The sequence below is a fragment of the Acomys russatus genome, chromosome 4 (genome assembly GCF_903995435.1).
Source record: "Acomys russatus chromosome 4, mAcoRus1.1, whole genome shotgun sequence".
In the NCBI taxonomy this organism is placed as follows: Eukaryota; Metazoa; Chordata; class Mammalia; order Rodentia; family Muridae; genus Acomys; species Acomys russatus.
The window spans coordinates 12414199-12438987 of NC_067140.1; the positions used below are offsets into that span (position 1 = coordinate 12414199).

Consider the following 24789-nt stretch of genomic DNA (forward strand, 5'->3'; position numbering starts at 1 on the left):
AAGCAGATACAAGGAGGAAACCCCGGACCAAGTTTTTAGAGTTGGCAAATGAGGGCCCATGAAAGGGTTAGGAAAGCAGGCTATGTTGGTGGGGGGATGTTGTCAAGAGCGAGAGCTGTATGTGTTTCCTACCCAAGCCCATCGTGCAGGTCTAGTGAGATGGAAGCAGGGGAGGGAAGCGCTGGGGGGGGGAGTGGGGAGGGAAGTCTAAGCAGCAGCAAGCGATGGGAGGGATGATAATGAGGGCTCGTGGGTGAGAGATGACTGGGCAAAGACAACTTGCCGCCACCAAGCCTGATGACCTGAGTTTTATCTCAGGGACCCTTATGGTGGGAGAAGAGAACTGCTTCTTTTTTTTTTTTTTTTTTAAGATTTTTATTATTTATTATTATGTATACAGTGCTCTGCCTGCACATACACCTACAGGCCAGAAGAGGGCATCAGATCACATTATAGATGGTTGTGAATCACTATGTGGTTGCTGGGAATTGAACTCAGGACCTCTGGAGGAGCAGTCAGTGCCATCTCTCCAGCCTAGAGAACTGACTCTTGCAAGTTGTCATCTAACACACACACACACACACACACACACCACATACACATGCACACACACACACAAACGCACGTCAATAAATGTAATGATAAAAATGAAATAATCAGGAGGAGACACTGATGCCAACTTGGGCCAGGCTGTATCACAAGACAGTAATATGGAGAAAAGGAACTTTGGGGGGAGAGGGAGCTCCTAGTCAAGGTGACAGGGAGAGGAGGCAGCAAACATCTTGAAGAGCTGTGGCCTGGTACAATAAAAAACAACCTAATAACGGTGGCCATGGCTTCCTGCCTTTCAGCAGAGCTATTTATTCAAATGCCCATTGTCTTCCCCCCACCCCCCGCACATTCATAAAATTATTATCCCAGTGCACCTACCATTCTGAAATTTGCTTTCTCCTTGATAATTGTATATTGTGCCCCCATTTTGATCCATGCAGGGTTATATAGACAGAGGTTTGGGTTGTGTAATTTTTCATTTTGTATGTATATGCCATCATGGGTCGTTCCGTTCCCTGACTTCATCAGTCAAATGTGTCATGAAAACCTCCTATATTTCAGACCTGTCTGAGGTGTAGAGGATTCAATATTGAACAAGAATAGTCTGCCTTGATGGGCTGATGTTCTAGTTTGAGATGGAAAAGTAGAACTCTCGGCTAGTGACATGGTAAAAGGACAGGAATGAGAAGTGAACAACGCCGGGTACAAAGCCTCCAGGGGAGGCTGGCCACTGTGGAGGGGTTTGCTCAGGACGGTGGAGGCTCTTCACTGAAAGTCCTAAACCCCAGAAAGGCCAAGACAATGGTCACTTGATATAGGTCAGCACGGTGCCTAGAGGTGCCACTGAGGCAGAGGCCTCTGCTGTGTTATTGGAAGTCAGGTGTGTGGTGTCTGGGGCAAGAGCTTTGTAGACAGAGGAAGCAAGCACAAGGCGTAAGCTACGGACATAGTCAAATCAGTGTAGATGGAGAGACCGAAGGGTGGAGGCAGGGTTGGAGGAGGAGGAGAAGAGAGTCCGGACACAGCCAGAAGAGTGCCAGGGAGGGTGCCAAAGTTTCAGATGGCTGAGCAAGATGAGGACACAGGTGTCATCACTGGCACACGAGTAGACAGTCATCCCTTCGGATGCTGGGACGAAGTGGGCAGGCTAGCCAGAATGCAAAGCGAGGAGCAGAGTCAGGCGGTTGTTGGCTTCTGCTATTTTGTTCTTTTAAAGTCCTGTTGCCCAGTGAAGACCCCATGGGGTTCTTGTTATTGAAAAGAAATGTTGGCTGGGCATGGTAGCGCATGCCTATAATCCAAGCACTCGGGAGGCAGAGGCAGGCGATTGCTGTGAGTTCAAGGCCAGCCTGGTCTACAAAGTAAGTCCAGGACAGCCAAGGCTACACAGGGAATCCCTGTCTCAAAAAAACAAAAAACAAACAAAAAAAAAAACCCCAACAACAACAAAAAAGAAATGTCCTTGGAATGACAGGTGTTTTGTCAACATGTCACCATGCAGACTTGTGTATTGGTTCAACACTTCTGTTTTGTGGGAAAACAAAAGGCTTTGCTACTGTGCACTGCAGTATTCTTAGGTCAACACCTCCAGGTCCCTTGAATTTTGAGTCTGTAAGAATGCCTGACCCACCCACTCTGCACCTACAGTGGTTGAGTAGCCACATGCAGAGCTTCAGGAAGGCACTTGCTGTGTTGATCCCATCAATTTCTTCCTTCTTCAGAACACCTACCCACCCCTCCTGATGCCCTGGTAGAGGAAGGGAATTAACCCTGTGAGAACTTAACTGTCACACCTAACAGCAAGGCCTTCGTGAGCAGGAAGCTCCTGAGATGTGAGCCCACACTCAGCAGAGCTGTGAGGCAGCCAGGGACAGCGGGTCAGAGCTCATGAAGAGCCTATGGGGATGACCCAAGTATCTGTGTGCTTAGCAGTCCAAGACCAAAGCCAGCTGGATGGAGAAGTATCTACAGGGTTTGGGCAGGTGAACTGTTCTCCCTCAGGTCCCTGGACCACTCCTCTAGACCTGTAGATCTATATGGTGCCTGGATAGACCCCTGATTTTAACAGATAGGCCATGTATATACGTATGCCCATGTTTACATACAACATACACACACACACATAGACACAGAAACACACACACACACAGGTAGCGGGGAGATTACCCAACACACACCAATATGGACACAGACACACAGTGATGATTACATACATGGATACATATATGTGGTTACATAGTCACATGCATATATTACTAGACACGTTCTCATCTGAAGACAGACACATAGACGTACAACATGCAGACTCACACACATAGTAATACATATAAGACTACATGCTGGTGCATCCTGCACAGTGACACACTACTCCACACATAGCAAAACAATGATGAACTTAACACAGATGCACACTCACATGCACAGAATGCTGTCAAGCCAACACATGTACACATTATTTATATAATGTTCGGCCTGCATGTGAGTCTACATGACAGAAGAAGGCACCACATCTCATTATAGATGGTCATGAGCCACCATGTGGTTGCTGGGACTTGAACTCAGGACCTTTGGAAGGAGAGCCAGTGTTCTTAACCTCTAAGCCATCTCTCCAGCTCCCATGTACACATTCTTACACACACACACACACACACACACACACACACACACACATACACACACACACACACACTGACACAAATATCTGAAACCCACGGCCACACTAACATACCAGAGACATGACAAAGCAACAAAGCACATCGCTGCACAAAACCCTTGCGGAGAGCACATACCCTGCCTCACATGGTTACACACACATCTTACAGTCCCCAGTGGTCCCCGTGTTCTTCTGGGACTGCTGCATAATCCCTCATCTCCTAGGGAGAAATGGTGTCCCCGAGAGAACAGAGGTCTCCCGTCCCATCCTAAGTGCTGCTGGATCCTGTGTGACATCACCGGCCCCCTCACTGCTGCTGCCGCTGGAAATTCTGAGCTCTGTGCCGGGGGCACCAGGCACTGACACTTGCCTCTTGTTGGGAGAACAGAAAGAGTCTCTCTTGTCCACAGCCTGCACTTGGCTCCAACTGCTGCATCTCCCAGAGGCCTCTGGACAGACTGCATAGGTATGTGGGACCTAGGCAGCCAGGGCCAGGCACAGGACCCCCAGAGGACAACCTGGGGAGGGGTGGTGGTGTCACAGTCTGGCTGTGGGAGCACAGGCCCAGCCCGGTGTGTATCAGAGAGGCCAGGACACACTCCCTCTACTGGAATTAACTCTACAGCCCGCTGTGCAGGAGTCTGACAGTGCTGGGCCTCTAGATCAGCCTAGCTGGGGCACGCCCTCCCTTCTCTTGCAGCCACTTTCTCTGCTGGGTGGCCTCTGGCCTGATGGAAGCTCCTGGTCATGAGTGAACAGGTTTCAGAGTTCCATCCAGCTACAGAGTGGTTCCTCTAAGCCCTTTCCTGGAAAGAGAGTGATCTAAGCTCAGGCCCCACAGCAAGCAAAACTGGGGTCTTTGAATGAGCAACTTGCATTTGCTCCTGTGCGAGGTAAAGGGCCTATGAGGTTCTAAGGCCCTAAACCAAATCCTAGACAGTCAGCATTTCCCACTCTACTGCTGGCTACGTAGACCACCTCCCCCCTCCTACCATGGAACTCAAGTAGATACTGGCTACTTGGGGAATTCCGTGGTTCTTGTCCAAAGCCCCCAGTGCAGCAGCTGTTACTGAACACTGGAGAAAGCACCTGGGCAAGAAGATTGTATTTAACACAGAGCTTAGCCTGGGATTACCCACAGGAAGCCAGGGTTGCCAACATTTCTGGGGAGCCCAGTCTAGCCACAAAAGGTGGGGCCCCCTAGAAAGTCCTTTTCTAAATTAAGTGTGGGGGCACATGTCTGCATTCTCACCATTTGGGAGGCCAAGGCAGTTCAAGGCCAACCTAGGATATATAGCAAGTTTAAGGCCAGCATGGGCTACAGAGCAAGATCCTGTCTAAAATAAGAGCAAAACAAAACTACATAAAGCCACCTTTTTAAAGATTTTTGGGTACCTGACTATGAAGTATAGGGAACTTTTCAGCTTAAGGCCTTCAAGGGTCCTTCCTGCTTCGGCCACCTTGGAGTTCTGGAGCTTCGGTGAATGAACCACAGGAGTCTTCCTGTCCTGGGTGTCCCCAACCTTTGGAAAGACCCCACAGACAGGGGCCATCTGTACGTGGACTGGCGGCCTTTGGGGTGCGGAGCTGCTAAGGATGTATTAGAGGTCCAAGGTGGGCAAGAGGGCAACCCTGCCTGGAGGCCAAGCCTCTTCATGCCTGCTCCTCCCTGTGCCCCCAGAGCCTACCTGATCACAGCTGCAGAATGGCCTCCCGACCAGCTGGAGTTCCTAGCCCACAGGTGAGTAGTTGTTGGTCCTCCTTTCAACACCCAGCATGCCACACCAGGGACTCCCTTTCTCCCAAGGCTGAGGAAATCTGTCGAGATGCTGGCCACCCTCATGGGCTTTCAACCAGAACTTGGATCTACCAGGTTACTGTGAGCTCGCAGAGTTGGCCATTTGCAAGGGAAATTGAAGAGATATCTGGCTGGGAGCTATAAGAAGTCTGTTTGGTTAGAAAAACTTACGACATTGGTTTTGAAAATAACCCCACTCTGGCCACCTACCTGTAAGGGCTTGGACAAGTCCTCTCTGGCTTCACATTTCTTTTCTTTACAATTGTTATGGTGGCCAGCGACCTCTCAAGGTTGTTAGGAAAAGCACAAGTGTGGTGTGAATGCCTAAATGGAGGAGTGTGTGGGTACGGGGGGGGGGGGGGGGGGGGGGGAAAGGCAGTGAGGGGTGGGAGTGGGTTAGCTCATCAGTGACCTTGGCAAAGCAAGGGCCTAGGCCAGAGGAAAGGGAAGGAGGACTTGCTGATCTTCGTTGTTTCTTTCCTTAATGTCTGCAGCCCTCTAGGGCCAATGGGAACATCAATCTGGGGCCATCCGCCAACCCAAAGTGAGTTCTGGTTTCTAAGACAAAATTCCTACCTAGCTGCCCCACGGCTGGGTCTCTTTGCTTTAGAAATAAAATCTAAGGTCCCTGTAGTGCTCCGAACCTTTGCCAGCTGGACCAGAATCCCTCTCGCCCTGTGCCCAATCGGCTTCATCTCTCATTAACTTCCCTGCTTTGAGTCAGGCTGAGCCTTCTGCCTGGAGTGACCCCAAACATCTGCCCTGTCAGCAATGCTCCAGGCCCTTCTCCCACTGGGTACGGGGGTGGACAGGGTAGACTGCCTTCTGCACTGTGTACCTGATTTGTCTCTGCTGGTATTAACACCTTTGTGAGCTGGGTGGGCATAGGAGGAGGCCTGTGAGGCTGAGTCCTCTAAGTTCCTTTGGGTGGTGAGACGTGTCTTTCAGGAGCGAGGCCAGGAGGCTCCTGCAAAGCCACCTGCATTTTCCAGGTCAGACATTAACCGTAGACCTTGCTTTCTGAGCTTCCAAATGTTAATCCTTGGTCTTCTCCTGTCCACAGTGCCCGGCCCACGGACTTTGACTTCCTCAAAGTCATTGGCAAAGGGAACTATGGGAAGGTAAGGAAGGAAAATAGGAGACTAGAGTCTCTCCCTTCTACAGCCGTCCACCTGCTGTCGTCCATTAGCACATATAAAAAGAAGGGCTCAACAGGCTGCATAACCACAGAGTGGGTGTGGGTGCTGCCAAGGAAACCCTGTCATCCCTGACGTTTTGTATCTGGACTTGCCTTCAGGTCCTACTGGCCAAGCGCAAGTCGGATGGAGCCTTCTACGCAGTGAAGGTGCTGCAGAAAAAGTCCATCTTGAAGAGCAAGGAGGTACCAGAGCCCAGGAATGGTCACCTCCCCTCCTGCCTCTTCATCTCCAGCCTACTGTGGAGGTGGAGACCAAGATGGTCCCATCTCCCAGAGGTCCAGTGGGGACAGCTCAGAAAGTCTAGCCTCTACACAGGACCCTCGGCTCTCTAGAGGAAGGCAGGCCCAGCCATCTCCCTAGGAGCCTTCTGGAGGATGGGAAGGCCTGTTGTTAACAGGGTCCACTGATGGGCCAGCTCTCTCTGCCCTGTCTAGGTGTCAGGCTCCTCAAGTACACGCCGTGGGCTCACACCACACCCTCTTCAAAGGCCCCTTCAGCTTGGCCATCTTGGGTCTCTAGATGCCTCTGTGACTTGAATCCCTTCAACGCTGTTAGGAGGACAGAGAGAGGATTGAATGTCACATCAAGCTACTCAGGAGACAGAGTGGTTCACACTGACAAGGAAGGGAAGTCTTCCTGCATAGATGGCTTTGAACTTACCCTGACAGTGAATAACATTCGGATAGTTTGAAAAAGAGAGGCAGCATGTCCAGAGGCTAGGGAGATGGCTAAGTCAATAAAGTGCTCTCTATGCAAGCACAAGGACCTGACTTTGATCCCCCCAGAATTCCCCACATAAAAAGCTAAGCATGGCAGCATGAATCTCTAATCCCAGTGCTGTGGAGATAGGTCCAGTGAGAGACCCTCACTCAAAGAACATGGTGGAGAGAGATTGAGGGAGACGTCCATCATTGGACATCTTACATACATAAATACACACACACACTCACTCACACACACATTCACACACACACACACTCACACACACACACATGATGGTGGGAGAGGAAAGAAGGGAGCATGGGGTATTTAGATGGATAAAATAGCAGGATCAAAGGCACGAGTAGGATACTACATAGCATTTTTCCCCCTAGAATTTCCCTGGGATTCACTCATCTCATCATAGTATATGCGTTGCTTGTCACTCAGGGTGAGAGTTTCTGAAGTTACACTAGTACGGAGTGGCTGGGGTTGAGGCTCAGGACCCCGACTTCTAGGTACTAGACAAGGAGGCTGGGGACAATAGAGAGCCCCTCTGGGGCAAGGACACCTCCCTAAGCAAGGTCACCTGGGTTGTACTGGACCATGGCATGGACCCCTGTGTTGCCTGACTCCACAGCAGAGCCACATCATGGCGGAGCGCAACGTGCTATTGAAGAACGTGCGGCACCCCTTCCTCGTGGGCCTGCGCTACTCCTTCCAGACCTCAGAGAAGCTCTACTTTGTGCTCGACTATGTCAACGGGGGAGAGGTGAGTGGACCGCAGGAAGGAAGCTGCCCTCCCATATGCCCACGGCATCCCTACAAAACACCCACTCGGTAGCTCACCAAACTGGGAGGCTCCACTCAGGAAGTCACTTCTCAAGACAAACCCAGTCCATACCAGCTCCTTTTCACCCCTGCTGCTGTACTTTCTTGCATTTCCCACACAAAGTGGCTCGGACTCACTGCCTAGAGAAATAGTGGTCACTACTTCCAGTGCTACCGTTTCCCACACCCAGGCCACAAGGGTGTGGCCACTATGTTTGTTTATTTGTTTGTTTTTTATCTTAGCCGGGCATAGTGGCACATGCCTGTAATTCCAGCACTCAGGGAGACAGAGGTGGGCGAATCTCTGTGAGTTCAAGGCTAGCCTGGTCTACAAAGCAAGTCCAGGACAGCCAAGGCTACACAGAGAAACACTGTCTAGAAATTAAAAAAAAAAAAACTTTATTTATTTTCATGTATGTGTATTATACATTTTTTCCTCCGAAGACAAGAAACTGGCATCAAAGTAGAGGTTTTAAAGATGACCATGGGATAAGAGGTGTGAAAGGGCCCGACTTGGAGCCTGGAACACAGTAGTGGCTTAATGATGCTTATTGAAGCTGTGGGGAGCACAAGTGTCCTGAGGGGTGGAGTCACCATGCACACTGTAGTTTAGAATGAGGTGACTGGCCCGCACAGAGTGGAGGGCCTTGAAGGCCCCTGTCTCGTGCTCTGGGAGCTGGAAGCGAGCCACCGTTTCCCTGTCCTCTCTCCTAGCTCTTCTTCCACCTGCAGCGGGAGCGCAGGTTCCTGGAGCCCCGGGCCCGGTTCTACACTGCAGAGGTGGCCAGCGCCATCGGCTACCTTCACTCTCTCAACGTCATTTACAGGTGAAGCCTGCTCTCGGCTCATGGTCAGTCCCAGGACCTTCTTGCTCAACCAGGTGGGGATTGTGTGGGCCATGAAGTCTCAGTGACTTTGGTCCTTTGACTAAGGGGGGTTCCTATTCAGAGTTGGGGTATCCTCCTTTCTAGAGTCAAGTACCCAGCATCTCTGGGGTTTCGTTATTCACCTGTGGGAGCTTCCATGAACAGTTCTTCTGCTAGGACCAGAGTCCCCAGTTCACTCAGTAAGTGACTGTTTTCTCATATTTTCTGCAGAGATCTGAAGCCAGAAAACATTCTCTTGGACTGCCAGGTATGTGAGGTGTGTGTGTGTGTGTGTGTGTGTGTGTGTGTGTGTGTGTGTGTGTACACATGCAGCTCAAATCTGTGTTCTCTAACCCCTGTCTGTGTTCAATGTACTTATACATTACATATGTATGCATATGGTAACATTCGCTCTTGTGTCTATATGTGTACATATGTGATCATGCACATATATAGGTTTAGAACCATGTGCACAGGAGTCTACGTGCTTGGGCAGATATCAGTGCAGATATATATATATATCTGTGGATGCCAGAAAGACCTCAGCTAACCTCACAGGATGGGGTTTGCTCCTTAGGATGGGAATAGGTTGAGTCAAGGAGACTCGGACCTCTACGAACCCATGACCCTCACTGATCACTTGCTGCACGTGGATTGCCCTCTAGGAGGCAGCATAACTTTGGAAAAGAGCACAGTGCCCGCAGAGAGGATTAGGCATGGCAACTCCCGGAGTCTGACAAGAGCCCCTCAGTATCTGTCTACCTTCTCCATCCTCATGACCAGCTGGTGCTGGTGGACTTGGCTACCCAGCAAGAACACCCTCAGGCACGGGCCTGAGTCATGATGAGCTAGAGTAGACAGTGGAGTGCCCTGTCCTCTGAGGTCTCCCAGCATCCAGGCCTGAATCCTGGGTATGCGGGAAGATGCAGTTTGTGTACCACACTCCACAGCCACTGCTCTAGGCTGCAGCATTTGAGCTTTGACTACCATCCCCTTCCTATTGTCTCTCGCCCACAGGGACACGTGGTATTGACAGATTTCGGCCTTTGCAAGGAATGTGTAGAGCCGGAGGAGACCACATCCACCTTCTGTGGCACCCCTGAGGTATGTGGAAGATCTATGGAGAAGGCAGACTATGAATGGTTGAGGCCACAGACACTAAATAAAGCCACCAGGCTACCTCAGAGTGGCCTCACTCCATTCTCCCAAGCTCTTCCCTGAGTCAGCCCTGTGCTGCGTGTTCCAGGGAACCACCATTTGGAGCGTGGGGATCCAGCAACCTCTGCTGAATTCTGCTGTTGCCCAGTGGACATAGGTCAACTCTAGATGGATGTGGGTTGCATGCCTGTAATCTCAGCACTTGGGATGTAGGGACAGGAAGAAGATCAGGAGTTTGAAGCCAGCCTCAATTATATAGTAGGTTTCAGGTCAGCTGAGACTTCATGAGACCAAAAGCAAATATAGGCAAACCTTACTTATCGAATGTGATGTTAGGGTCTCGGCATGCTAGCCAAGCACACTTAAAAAGTAAAAATATGTGTCAGAGTGATGGTTCAGTGCTGGAGTACCAGTTACTCTTCCAGAGATCCCGGCCTTGGTTCCTAAAACATACACATGGCAGCTCACAGCTGTCACGATTCCATTTCCAAAGGAACCAATGCCCTCTTCTGGCCTCCATGGACACTGCATGCAAGTAGTGCAAGCAAAACACCCAAACACAGAAAATTTAAATAAATAAATCGCGCGCGCGTGTGTGTGTGTGTGTGTGTGTGTGTGTGTGTGTGTACATGCATGCATGCAGGCGTGAGTGTGTGCATGTGTGTGTGTGTATGTGTGTGTAGAAGTGGGTAAAACTAATTTTAATAATATATTTTATTTCACTCAATATATCTCAAATATTCACATTTTACTACATTTTGTGAAGTGGGGCTGTCAAGACGGCTTAGCATGTAAGAGCACTTCTGTCAAGCCTAAGGCTCTGAGTTCAATGCCCAGAACCCACATTGTAAGACAGAGCTCAGTTTTTCAAGTTGGTCCTCTGACCTCTTTATGTATGCACATGTACACACGAGTGCACGCGCACATACACACACACGTAAAAAATGTTGAAACGCTAGGTGTGGTGGCACATGCCTTTAATTCTAGCACTCATGAGGCAGAGGCAGGTGGATCTCTGAGTTTGAGACCAGCCTGGTCTACCAAGTAAGACCAGGGCTATACAGAGAAAGCCTGCCTGGAGAGAGAGAGAGAGAGAGAGAGAGAGAAACTCTTTTACTGTGAGTAAAAGAATTTCAGAGTAGTTGCTCTCCAGGACAGCCAAAGCTATGCAGAGAAACCCTGTCTTGCAAAACCCTAAAAACATAAATTTTTTTTTTAAAAAGTTGAAAGCTGGGCGTGGTAGTGCACACCTTTAATCCCAGCACTCGGGAGGCAGAGGCAGGTGAATCTCTGTGAGTTCGAGGCCAGCCTGGTCTACAAAGCGAGTCCAGGACAGCCAGGACTACAAGAGAAACCCTGTCTCGAAAAAACAAAAAGAAAAAGAGGGGGGGACCAATATAATAATTAGGGCTGGGTATATAGCTTGGTGGTAGGGTGCTTGTCTGGAATGCCTGAGGCTTTGAGTTCAACCACCAGCACCATAATCAATCGATCAGCAAACACTGCGTGTCTGAGCAGGAATCCACATGTCCATCGGACCTGCCTTAGGTTTAAAACCTTTCCTTGAACGCCCACCTGTCTTGGATGTTGACCCTTGAACCCGAGGGTCCGTGGGGCTTGGACAAGCATCAGAAGGGGCAAAAGGTTGAGGCTGCAAAGTGGAGCCGCACCTCTCTGTTTACCCTGGGGCGGGACTCCATCAGCCTGGAGGGCAGGAACCCCCCAGATGGAACCCCTACAGTTGGTTCTCATGCAGCTGACGGTTGGGCCGCCTCTCCTGGCGGGGACCATTGTCTATGTGCATGGGGTACCTACTGGATAAAGCTGGCCCCCAAAGCCTGGAAACAGCCTGTCCTTGTTGGGTGCAAATAGCATTAGGGAGCAGGAGATGTGGAATTGTGACTCGTGTGGGAGATATTCCTCCTTCTGAGTGCCACTGCTGAGGTGCCAGGCACACAGACAAGAATATGTACATTTGTTTCTGCATCCCTAGTAGGTGTGTGTGCGTGTATGTGTGTATGTGTGTCTGTGTGGCGTGGCATGTATTCATGTGACAGGTTCATGTGCATGTGCATATAGAAGCTAGAGATGGATGTCTAGTGTCTTCCTTAATCACTCTTCATATTATTTTTCTTTTTTAAATGTATTTATTTTTATTTTACATACATTTTATGTCTAGGGGTGTCAGATTTTGGAGTTACAGACAGTTGTGAGCTGCCATGTGGGTGCTGGGAATCGAACCCGGGTCCTCTGGAAGAACAGTCAGTGCTCCCAACCAGTGAGCCATCTCTCGAGCCCCACATTATTTTTCTTGAGCGTGTCTCAGAATGAACCTGGAGTCGATCGGTTTGGCTAGGCTGGCCAATGATCCAGGGATCTGCTTGTCTCCAGCCCCACCCCTACGCCATCTCTTTGGGGCTACAAGAGTGAGCCATCTCACCCAGAGCTTATGTGACTGCTGGAGATCTGGATATCGGCTCTCACGCTTAGACCTCAAGCATCTCTTCAGCTACCACTCTGATCATGTTTGCATTTAGGGACAAGGGAACCAAAGTTCTGACAGGTCAAGTGCTCCACCTGGACCCACACACTGAAGGCAGCTCAGCGCTGTATGATTTTCTTCCTGTCTGCAGACCCATGCAGTACTTGAGGGCAGTACTTGTGTCTGCTGCTGAGACTCTGTTCCTTGGCAGCAGTGAACCCCAGGCTAAGAAGTCACCAAGCCCTTGGGACCGGCAGAAACACAGCACTGCCTCAGTTTCTTTCCCTGTACCAGGCATGGCTCCCTGGCATGTTCCCATCAATATGACCTGAAACATACCCCGTTTTGAACCTCTCCCCTGACATTAAGGTTTCCAGAACAAGGGTATTCCACATTCCTTTAGTTTTGCCCCTTTGTCACCTCACTTCGCTGTGAGGTACTGCTGGGATTTCCCCAGTCCTAGGACACAGGTAGTCTATAGGTGAGCATGCACAAATAAGAAGGCATCCCCCGCTTCTGAACTGTGGATTCACAGATTGTGGCTCCCTTTAGCACTCTTGTGAGACATATAGCATGCACAATGCTGCAGGACGGTCTTGTCTGACTTCCTGTGTGTCCCCAGTGCACTGCAAAGGACACCAACTAGACCTCTGGCGAACAAATATTAATGAGCACAGGAGAAGCCAGGTAGTGATGACAGCAGGAGCAACCCCATTGATGCTCTCCTTTGAGTGCCTTGTTTACAGGTCTAGAGACTGAGACTAGGCCTCCTCAAACAACTGTGCTTCCTCAACAGTACTTGGCTCCTGAAGTGCTCCGTAAAGAGCCGTACGACCGAGCAGTGGACTGGTGGTGCTTAGGGGCAGTCCTCTACGAGATGCTGCATGGCCTGGTGAGTGCGCAGAGACACCTACAGGGCACGTGTGGCTTGCAAAAGCTGAGGGTGGTCTCTGCTTTATGTAGCTTACTCTAGATTTGCGTGGGGGAATTAAGCGAGCTATCCCTCCACCCTAGGAAGGAAAGATGGGGGGCAAACTGAATGTGAAGAATGTATACCTTTTCTTTTCCTTTCTTTTCAAGACAGGGTTTCTCTGTGTAGCCTTGGCTGTCCTGGACTCACTTTGTAGACCAGGCTGGCCTCGAACACTGAGCGATCCGCCTGCCTCTGCCTCCTGAGTGCTGGGATTAAAGGCGTGCGCCACCATGCCTGGCTAGTGTATATACCTCTTTTAAATAACGTTATTTTAGCAGCTTCCATTTATAACACACTCTCTTTGCAGAGCATAAAGTTACTTTTATTGTACTAAGAGGAAAACTGAGGCTGAAATGTCACAGTACTGGTAGACTGGGAGCCAGCCCGGGCTGTATACTTTAGGAGGAAGCCTGTGTGGACCTTCCTGAGGTTGCCTTTCCTCTGGGCTGGGTTCTCCAGCATGGCACGGTGCTTCAGAAAGCGTAAAGCTCTGTGTGATGAGAAGGACCAGTGGGTGGAGGAGCTGGAGGAAGAGCAAGGAAGGGTAGCCTGAGAACGTAACTTAGAGTCAGTCCGCTTTTTTCTCAGCTGTGTGGCTTGCCGGTCACCAGCCTTGTGGTCTCTCATCTGCCAGTTTGTAGTGTCTGGCAGAAGATGGCTGTGAGGCCAGGAAAAAATGAAGGGGAGAGTAACATACAGAACCTCTATAGGACCCCCACCCTGACACCCACCCCGACACCCACCCCGACACCCACCCCCACACCCCCACCCCATGAATGGGCAAAGCTTGTGGCTTTCTCAGCAATCCTCTCTCTTGTGCTGGAAGCCCGGAGGTCCTCTCTCTTCCGACCTGGCCCATGAGCTGTGGCCCTGGACATGGGCCTGGACAATCCTCCTGGCTACCCGGCTTGCTCTAAGACACCCTGAGACCCCTTCCCAAGGTTTCATGGCTAAACCCCCAGTTTTTCTTCTTGTCTCCCCAGCCTCCCTTCTTTAACAGGGACGTGGCCCAGATGTATGAAAATATTTTGCACCAGCCGCTGCAGATCCCTGGAGGCCGGACGGTGGCTGCCTGTGACCTCCTGCAAGGCCTGCTCCACAAAGACCAGAGGCAGCGGCTGGGCTCCAAGGAAGACTTTGTAGGTGACAAGCCAGAGAGAACTGGTCCCTTCCTGTGGAGACAGCTCAGAAGCACCTGGGGTGGGACTGCCTTCTTCTGCTCTCTAAAGCCAGGGCTGTTAGTGCATTTGCCTGGAAATGACCTTTTCTTCTAGTTGAACTCTTTTCACTCTCTGCCTCTGTCTGTCCGTCTGTTTCTGTCTTTGTCTCTCTTTCTCTGTGTGTGATGTGATGTGATGTAGGTCAAAGGTTGATGTCCAGTGTCTTCTCCAGTTTTTCACTGTATTTCTTGGAGCAGGGTCTCTCGCTGAACCTGAAGCTCACTGACAGGCTAGACTGGCTGTGCAGTGACCCTCAGTGATCCTCCTTCCTAACTCCTCAGCTCTGACATTACAGAATATGCCCTCATTCTTAGTGTTCACAGAAGAGCCGGCAATTGAGACTCGGGTCCTCATTTTTGTCCACCAAGCACTTTACCGATGGAGCCATCTCTCCAGCCCCTGACTACTTTTTTTTTTTTAAATAGGGCATGTTTTTTTTATTTATTTATTTATTTATTTATTTATTTATTTATTGCCAACAAATAGTTGCTGACCCCTTATTTTGGACCAGCACTGAACTAGGTGGTAGGGATTCAATAGCCTGGGTCTCTGACACAATTAAGCTCGAAGGTAGAAGAAGAGTGACAAAAATCAGAGATTCTATGCAATCATCACCAAGTGTGACAAATTCTAGGAAGAGATTGAACAATGAACAGAGATAGATAATAAGAGTATAGCCGGAGATCACTGGCCTGGTCTACAAAGCAAGCCCAGGACAGCCAAAGCTAACACAGAGACCTTGTCTTGAAAAACAAACAAACAAAAAAGAGTATAGCTGGAAGCCAGGCCTGGTGGTGCACACTTTTAATCCCAGCACTCGAGAGGCAGAGGCAGGAGGATCTCTGTGAGTTTGAGGCCAGCCTGGTCTACAAAGTGAGTTTAGGACAGCCAAGGGTACACAAAGAAACCCTGTCTCAAAAAAAAAAAAAAAAAAAACCAACAAAACAACAAAAACAAAAGAAAGAGTATATGGGGACGGCGTCATTTCACATTGGCATGGCCAGGCAGGTCCTCTCTAAGGAGGTGGCAATGAGGAGCCACGCAAAGAGCTGGCTGAAGGCTTGCCAGCTACAGGCACAGCACATGCAAAGGCCCTGTGGTATGAACAAGGAGGAGAATAGCAGAAAGTACAGAATGGCAGAGGAACCATATGACCTAAGCATGTAAAGGTTTCCTCCTATGTCTGTGCACAAATATGCTGCTTTCCACAGATATCTGAACAATTCACTTTGCCAGACATCCAGCTGGACACAAGATACAGAGATAAGTAATTCATAGAATTCATAGCCTGTTCCCTGGACACACGCATTAAAAAAAAAAAAAAAAAAAGATTAAAGCATCGCTTTAAAAATAGTCTTATTCGTTACTGAGTGTAAGAGCATTTCAAGGCCAGCAAACTAGAATGGGTGTAAGAAGCCTGCAATCATGCCTGACTACCTGAGTTCGATCCCCAGGGTCCACATGGTGGAGGGAGAGAGGCGGCTCCCAAAAGCTGTTCTCTGATCTCCACATGTGGCACAGGCAGGCAGATGTCTGTCAGGGTTAGGCCAGGCAGGGCTGTAATAGCAAGCCTGTGTCTAAAATGAGAAAGACACAACTGTAGTCCAGAGGGCCTCAGCATTTAAATGACGGGTTCTCGGACTGCCCACCCACCCCAGCTCTATAGCAGCACAGCCTTTTTGACCCATGTCTGGCACAGAAAGAGAGTGTGTGAGCATTATATACATTAAAAGATTTCGTGCTGGAGAGATGGCTCAGAGGTTAAGAGCACCATCTGTTCTTCCGAAGGTCCCAAGTTCAATTCCCAGCAACCACATGGTGGCTTACAACCACCTGTAATGAGATCTGGTACCTTCTTGTGGTGGGCAGGCACATGTGTGGGCCGAATACTGTATAAATAATAAATAAGTCTTTTTTAAAAAAAAAAAAAAAAAAAGATCTCCATGCCAGATACTATGATGTGCAACAACACTTGAGCTATTTGCCTGTTCATTCCTGTAGCCAGCTTAAAGATGCAGACTTCCATGAAGACAGAGCCCTTCCTTCCAAAGAAGACTTTGACTCTTAGAACATGCCTGTGACTGTAAAAGTGACTTTTATTTGCCTGGCTCAATTGTTGTCTGGGAGGCTTACTGCCTCCTTCTGCTAACTTAGGCCTAGTCCTGGAAACTTCTAGCCTCTGTACAATCTAACCTAGGTCTAGAATGTTTTCGGCCTGTGAGACGTACTGCTTAATAAAGTTCATCATTTCCTGCTCTTTCTGAGCTCTAGATTGGCTGGTTCAACTCAGTTGGTGGCTGGTTCAACTCAGTTGGCTGGTTCAACTCAGCTGTTCTGGCTCAAACTACTCTCCCAGCTGACTTGCTCAATCTGGCTTCTCTCTTGGCCCAGAATTGATCTACTTGGCCTCAAAGTAACTCAGCAAACTGTTCTATTCTCTTGGCTCCTTCTCATTTTCTGTATCATTCTGTCTTCACCTGAGTTCTTTCTCTGCAACCCATCTCTCTATTACTGTCCTGGTAAAAACTGCCTCCTCTCTCTGTAAAACTGCCTCTTCAGTAGCTTCCCTTTCCTCTCTCTTCTCATGAGAGTTAGACATATCCTATTCTGTTGAATCTTCTCTGATTTGTCACATTTTCTGCCACTCACTTAGACATCACTTTCAAACATGGTGCCCCCTTCTACAAACTAACTTTATCTTTGTTTGGGATTAAAAGCATATGCCAGCACTCCTGGATCTAAGCTTTCCTTTTCCTGATACTTGCTCTATACCAGGCTTACCTTGAACTCTGATCTATTTGCCTCTGTCTCCTGGATTAAAGGCATGTTTGCATTCCAGCCAGATCACAGACCTAGAAGGTCTTTGGATGTGGTTTCTTGCCAGAATATCCATGCTCTGAGTTAACATTCCTCTACATGTGACTCTTTAAATTACACATTCACATAAATCAAACCTCTGGAAGGCAGTGCTGATACAAAAAGTTGGAGAATTGTTTGATGTGAAACAGACAGAGGGAGGGTCCTGCTGGGAGGGAAGGGGGTTTAGAAAAGAGGTGGGGAGTCGTGCCCTGCAGCCACACCTCACTTCTGGGTCTCTGGACACTACAGTTTTTCTTGGGGCTTATTTCTCACATCTTTGTTGGTGAGTGGGTTTGTTCTATTTCTCTGGATTGTGTCCTGGAAGAGTCAAGATGTATTAATGTGCAGGGAGGTGGGAGGCTATCTTCCAACGCCCCCTGCACCCCCTGCCCCACTGTGATCAGTTCTGAGTCTTGCTCACAGACATGTCTCGGAGCCTGGTACAGTGTGGTTGCTGCAACCTGGCTGTGGAAGGCACCTCTGCTGTGGGGAAAAACACTTTGGGCTCAGATGGTGTGGGAAGCAAGATATCTGTTGACAGAATGCTCTCTTAGCTAGAGCTGCAAAGGTCTGTCTAGTTGGTCGGTAGCCAGTAGGGGGTACCAGTTGGGGAGCAGCCATGGCTTCTGACCAATGTCTTCTTCCTGCAGCTTGACATAAAGAACCATGCGTTCTTCAGTCCCATAAACTGGGATGACCTGTACCACAAGAGACTGACCCCACCCTTCAACCCAAACGTGGTAAGTGAGCATGGGTTTCTATCCAGAATTTAGCATCTGGATTCCCAGGGCTGGTAGGATCTAGGCCAGCTCTCTTTACACAGCTGGAAAAGAGAGTCAACTCAGTGAGTTGTGCAAGGCAGCAAGAATTTGATCTGGCTCTAGCTGCCCTGGCCCCTGAGGGCTAGCTCAGCCTTAGAAGGTTGAGCTATGGGCTATTCCTTCATCCTTCATCTCCAGCACCATAACCTCACAGGCTGGTACAGTGTTTATTTTTGAGACATGGTAGCCCAGGCTAGCCTTCACAGCTCAAGATCCTTCCACTAAGCCTTCTGAATGCTGTGTCACTTCACCCAGTGCCCTTACAGTTTTTATAGTCTTTTGTGTCTCATAGTATACCTGGGCAAAGCTATACCTTTAGACCTTTTCCTGGTGATAAAAATGACGCACATTTCTTGTAAAAAGTGTGTAAAATGGAGTCGAAAGCAGCAATGAGGAAATGGATGGGTATCTCACTAGGCAAGGGAAGCCACTGTCGGCAGACTTCCTTCCACGCCCAAACATTGCCAGGATTCATTCACTATTTACACTTTTCCTTTGGGGAGTTCCTGCCCATGCATGTGATACTAGATTTAGTGTTTCCCTATTTTTCCTGTAGTCTAAGCTATCCTAGAGACTATCTCACTATCTCTGTACCCCTGGCTAGCCACAAACCAGGTACCATAGTCAACTAGCACCGGGGTGTGTGTGTGTGTGTGTGTGTGTGTGCGTGTGTGTGTGTGTGTGTGTGTGTGTGTGTGTGTGTACATATACATACATGCACACGTTTGAGATGAGGATTCTCCACGTAGCCCTGGCTATCCTGGAACTGTGTGCACCAAGCTAGCATCAAATTCAGAGATCCAGCTGCCTCTATCTCCTAAGTGCTGAGATTAAAGGTGTGCACCACCCCTCCTTGCATGTGATTATATTTAATTTAATGCAACATTAGAAATGAAACTGAATTTGGGGATCTGCAAAAGCAGGCAACCTCATAAAGACGATGAAGCATTGAGGGTGCCCATACATGCTAAAGTTGGCTTGCCCTGCAGAGGAGAAGGACTCCATGAACCAAGGCCAACAGTGGTGAGATTACTGGCAATGGGATTTATATACCACTGGGAAGTTTGAAAACAAATTTATAGAACACTGGCTACTGCTGCCTCTTGGCCTGGCAGTGTAGGTGTGAAGCCATTGGACAAGTGTCTAAAACCTCTATAAATACACAGACAAGCATAGAACCAAGACCCTCAGACAGGGGTGAGGCTTGCTCTTGGGACCACGTTATCATCATTTTATGATGTTTGGATGCTTTCTCCTTTGATTGAGTTTTTCTGTTTTGTTGTTTGTTTGGTTTTGTTTTTTGTTTGTTTCGTTTTTGTTTGTTTGTTTGAGACAGGGTTTCTCTGTGTAGCCCTGGCTGTCCTGGACTCACTTTATTGACCAGGCTGCCCTGGAACTCAGAGGCCCACTTGCCTCTGCCTCCCAAGTGTTGGGATTAAAGACGTGCACCACGTGCCTGGTGTGATGGGAGTGTTTTCTTTTCCTTGATACACAATTTTGATGTGTTAGCCTTGTCCACTTTTGGAGTGGATAAGCCTGGTCTATGACTAATTCAGACTAACAGAAAGACTGCAGACTCCAGGGCTCACCTAAGGCCACCAGGCCACCAGTCCAAGACACTGCTTGCTGGGCACTAGGTTCTAGCACCAGGTTCTTTTAAAAAAAAAAAAAAAAAAAAGATTTATTTATTATGTATACAGTGTTCTGCCTGTATGTAGGCCTGCATGCCATAAGAGGACACCAGATCTCATTGTAGATGGGTTTGAACCACCATGTGGTCACTGGGAATAGAACTCAGGACCTTTGGAAGAAGAGCCAGTGCTCTTAACCTCTGAGCCATCTCTCTAGCCCCCTAGCACCAGGTTCTTTTTGTTTGTTTGTTTGTTTGTTTTGTTTTGTTTTTTGAGACAGGGTTTCTCTGTGTAGCCTTGGCTGTCCTGGACTCGCTTTGTAGACCAGGCTGGCCTTGAACTCACAGCGATCCGCCTGCCCCTGCCTCCCGAGTGCTGGGATTAAAGGCATGCGCCACCACGCCCGGCTCGCACCAGGTTCTTAATAAAAATGGTCAACTAGGATACATTTAGTCCAGGGTCCTGAGATGTTACTTCTTCTTTGGGATTTTATTTTTGTCTTGGGAATGGAACTGAGCCTCGCATCATAGGCAAGCACTCTACCACTGAACTACACCTCCACGTTTTTATTTCTTGGTATTTAAAATGACAGTAATGGACATCATTGAACATGGTAACCGTTGCATTGAACATTTTATAATAAAAGATCAAAGGAAGTCATAAATGAAGGCACTTTCCAAGTATTCTGGTGGAAACATTAGGTAGGTGGATCACAGCAAAAGGCAGAAGTCTCTGCTATAGGCGTTAGTGCTACCTAAAGACATTTTTTTTTATACAATTCCAAGAAGTTTTATGTTAGCCATGGGATGCTAGGCCAGACACAGAGGTGGGCAAGGAATGGCTGTCAACAGAAGGGAGTGGCTAAAGACAGCCTCAGGTAAACTGTCATTATGCTCTAGGCCTGCAACACTCAACCTCTCCACAATTACCGAAGGGTTTCTTTTTTTTTAAGATTTATTATATATACAGTGTTCTGCCTGCATGTACATCTGCACACCAGAAGAGGGCACCAGATCTCATTATAAATGGTATGAGCCATCATGTGTTTGCTGGGGATTGAGCTCAGGGCCTTTGGAAGAGCAGCCAGTGCTCTTAACCTCTGAGCCATCTCTCCAGCCCCTTGAAGGTTTTTGAAAAAATGTTTTTAATGATTTATGTGCATTGGCACTTTTTGGCTTTGTTTTTTTGTTTTTTGGTTTATTTGCCTGCACATGTATCTGTATGAGAGTGTCAGATCTCCTGAAATTGGAGTTACAGACAGTTGTGAGCTGCCATGTAGGTGCTGGGAATTGAACCCAGGTCTCCTGCAAGAGCTGCCAGTGCTCTTCACTGATGAACCATCTCTCCAGGCCCCAATTACTGAATTTATAATCAGTTAATCAGACCTATGGCAGGTGCAGTTCATTTCAGGAACTTTGGCTCACAAGAGAATGCAAATAGAGTCCTAGGAAGAGATATAGGAACCTATAGCAGTGTATGGCCATTAAAGTGAGACATACTGGAGGATTTCTGGCTCTGCTATTACTTATGAGACTTTGTATACATTTCTTCAGTATCATATTCTTTTAAAAAAATTTTATTTAATTTTTAAACTTAAATGAATTGGTATGAGGGAGAGTTTGGAGTTACAGGCTGTTGTGAGCTGCCATGTGGGTGCTGGGAATTGAACCCGGACCCTTTGGAAGAGCAGGCAGTGCTCTTAACCATTAAGCCATCTCTCCAGCCCCCTAGTATCATATCCTTTATTTGTCAAAAATGGAAACTATTTTATTGTCAGGAGCTACATAGCTAGCAAGGTTAGGCAAGGAACAGCAGTGATTCGCATTCTGGTCCAGGAACTCTGAGCCCCGGGCCGGGCCACTGCACGCTATGACCCTTCTGAGAAGCTGGAAGCCATGAGTTGTTTCCTCAGACCAAGACCTGCATGCTAAAACAGATCTGCAGACCTTCCACCACGTGCTCACCTGCTTACATCATAAACCCCAGGAGGAGTGTCTTCTCCTCTGGAGAAACACCAGTATTGGTTTGCTCCTGCCCTCTAAAGTAGGGGTTTTCAGACAACAATCTTTTCTTTCTTGGGTTTTTTGAGACAGGGTTTCTCTGTGTATGCCTGGTTGGCCTGAACTTGCTTTGTAGACCAGGCTGGTCTCAAACTCACAGAGATCTGCCTGCCTCTGCCTCCTGAGTGCTGGGATTAAAGCGTGTGCCACCACACCTGGCCAGATGACAATATTTCTTGTTTTGTTTTGTTTTTGTTTTTTCAAGACAGGACTTCTCTGTGTAGTTCCTAGACTCACTTTGTAGACCAGGCTGGCCTCGAATTCACAGCGATCTGCCTGCCTCTGCCTCCGGAATACTGGGATTAAAGGCATGCACCACCATGCCCAGTTTAGATGACAATCTTTTTAAAGATTTATTTTATAACTATGTGTGTATGTAGGTGGATATGTGTAGGTGGGTATGGTGTATGTGTCAGCTGGGGCCAGGAAGAGGGCATCAGCTCCCCTGGAGTTGGAGTGTCAGGTGGTTGTGTAGCTTCCCAAAGGGTGCTGGGAATCAAACTTGGATCCTCTGCAAGAGTAGCAAGCACTCTTACCTGTGAGCCAGCTCTCCAGCCCCTGCAGCCCCAGCCCTGGCAGGTTTTTTTCAAAGTAGATCAGCCAACTGTTCTCTGTGGAGCCTCGATCTGCGGTTAGCAATGAAACAACTGACACTGCTGTCTACAATCATCCCACTTTTTTTTTTTTCCCTCCGAGTCCTCTTTACTCCCATCAAGACAGTGTAAGCTTGTGTACATAGTGGCCTCAGAGTGCCATGAGAGACAACTCCCAAGGACCCTTTTTCAAGGCTTTGCTTGGTTATTTGGCAATCTGGTTGCCTAGTCACAACTGGCCCATGCTAAATAGATGGGGATATACATTCTAGCTCTGGAGAGTCTAGTATCATCTTTCCTTTCTTTGCCCGAGGCTCCTTATGCAGGTAGACCAGGCTAGCCTTAAACTCATAGAGAAACGCCTGACTGCCTCCTAGGTGCCGGGATTACAGGGGTGGGACACTATGGCCAGCATCATGTCTTTTTAAAGACAGGATCTGAGTACACCTGGTTAACCTCAAACTTCTCTTGCAGCTGAAAATAATCTTGAAGTTCTGATCCTCTTGCCTCCACCTCCCAAGGTCTGGGATCTCGGGCTCACACCGCCATGCTCCATCTTGTTGTGACTTTTTTTTGTTGTTGTTGCCATTCCCATGTAGGTCTCCAATACAGTTGAGTGGCCCCAGTGTCTCTACCATGTTATTCTATTTCGCCTCTGCTATTTAGGACTTATCAGCCCCCTCCTTCTCCTCCATCATATAAGGTCCTTGAAAGTCCTTGCTTGCTCTGCTTTCTCCTCCCATATTCCCAGTGCTATGAGCTGAGCAGATGGTAAGCATTTAGCAAGGACATGTGACTAAGGGCTTGTCTGAGGATGGGTGTGGAGCACGGGGCAGTGACTGAAGGACCAGCAGGCACTCAGAGGGGAAGGCCTCACAGCCCTCTCCCCGCTCTGGGATCCTTAGCTGCCTTTGATCTCCATGCCTCCTCATCTTTGGCTTCCAACAGGAAGGACCTGCTGACTTGAAACACTTTGACCCAGAGTTCACCCAGGAAGCTGTGTCCAAATCCATTGGTTGCACCCCTGACACCCTGGCCAGCAGTTCTGGGGCCTCAAGTGCATTCCTTGGATTTTCCTATGCACAGGATGACGACGATATCTTGGACTCTTAAAGAGACAAACGCTTGTGAAGCCACCAAGACCGGCTGACAACTGTGGGGACTACCTCCTCTGCTGCCAGTAAGACACAATGAGTTTGATGACTCAAAGAAGAGGGAAGTGTTTTTCCATCACACAAAAGAACAGTGCAGGCCTCGGGCTGGCAGGATACCAAGTGCCCAGTTATCTGTAGTTCTGATTTGCCCTTCTCGGGAAATGACTTCTGTGTTTAGTTTTTGTTGTTGTTGCTGTGACAAAATACCCAAGAAGAGCAAGGTAAAGAGGCTCTGTCTGGGCTCACGACTGCAGCGGTTTCAGTCTGTGGTTGGCTGGTCCCACTGCTGTGGTCTCTAGCCAGAGCTGACTCGTCTTGGTGGAAGGAGTGGGTAAGAAAAACTGCTTACATTGACCAGGAAGCAGAGACAAAAGACTGGGCTGGGAATAAGCTAGTCCCCAAGTGACATACTCCCTCCAAGGGGCACACCTCTTAAGTCATCATTACCGCTCCATGCTATAAAATTATCAGTCAGTGAGTGGACTAAATCATTGACGAAACCTGTGTCCTAGAGACCCAGTCACTCACTGAAGGCCCTATCAACTGAACACAGGAACCTTCAGAAAACACTTCGGAGCCAAACCGTAAAAGCTGTGAATATTGGGTTACATGATCCCAAAGTGCTTCCTGGTACTCTTGCCACTTGTGTTCTAAGCAAGAGAAAAGGAGGAAATGGGCAGGAGTGGGTTGTTAAAGAGTTTCCCAGAAGCCTAATCCGGTGGCTTCCTTTAGCACCCCCTATAAATCCCCCAGCTCTACTGGAATGGAACCTGGGCACAAGCTACCTCTTAGGAAAAGGGTTCAAATGCAGAGGGAATGGGGGGGGGGAGATTGTTGCATAGGCAACCAGCACTCTGGGAGAGAACCTCTTGGTATCTGAATTTTTATTTCAGTATGTAAAATGATGCGCTGTAGTAAGCCTGTAGATGTTGCCTTGGGTTTCACACTGCTCTGTGCGGATGGTGTCTATTTCAGGTAGCACTAAATGCACTAGACATTTGTTGCTGGGTATGGTAGCCTCAACCCCTTTCAATATTCAAGGATCTTCCTGCTTTTAAGCCTCCATCATGTGTTTGGGGGGGGTGGAGGTGGGGCTGGGAGGGTGATGACCGCAATTTAGAATAGCAGATGGTAGACTGTGATGTCATCCTCCCCTTAGCTCAAGGGAGACACGTGGTCCAGAGATGTACCTGTGCCATACCTGGGCCCAAGGACAGGACTCTGAACTCTCTTTGAGTGT

General features: G+C 48.5%; 1 protein-coding gene across 2 annotated transcripts; it reads left to right on the plus strand.

Moving 5' to 3' along the window:
- Positions 1-4801: 4801 nt before the first annotated feature.
- On the plus strand, positions 4802-23871 carry Sgk2 (serum/glucocorticoid regulated kinase 2). 2 transcript variants are annotated; one of them, XM_051143726.1, is made up of 12 exons: positions 4802-4946; positions 5498-5547; positions 6067-6124; positions 6301-6384; positions 7545-7673; positions 8447-8559; positions 8830-8866; positions 9616-9702; positions 13035-13130; positions 14195-14350; positions 17941-18030; positions 23344-23871. In XM_051143726.1, exons 1-12 carry the CDS (start codon positions 4911-4913, stop codon positions 23506-23508), a joined length of 1101 nt encoding a protein of 366 aa, XP_050999683.1. In that variant the 5' UTR covers positions 4802-4910; the 3' UTR covers positions 23509-23871. The 2 variants fall into 2 exon arrangements, with proteins under 2 accessions (XP_050999683.1, XP_050999681.1); XM_051143724.1 differs by having other exon boundaries at positions 4810-4946; positions 7542-7673; positions 23344-23869.
- Positions 23872-24789: the final 918 nt, after the last annotated feature.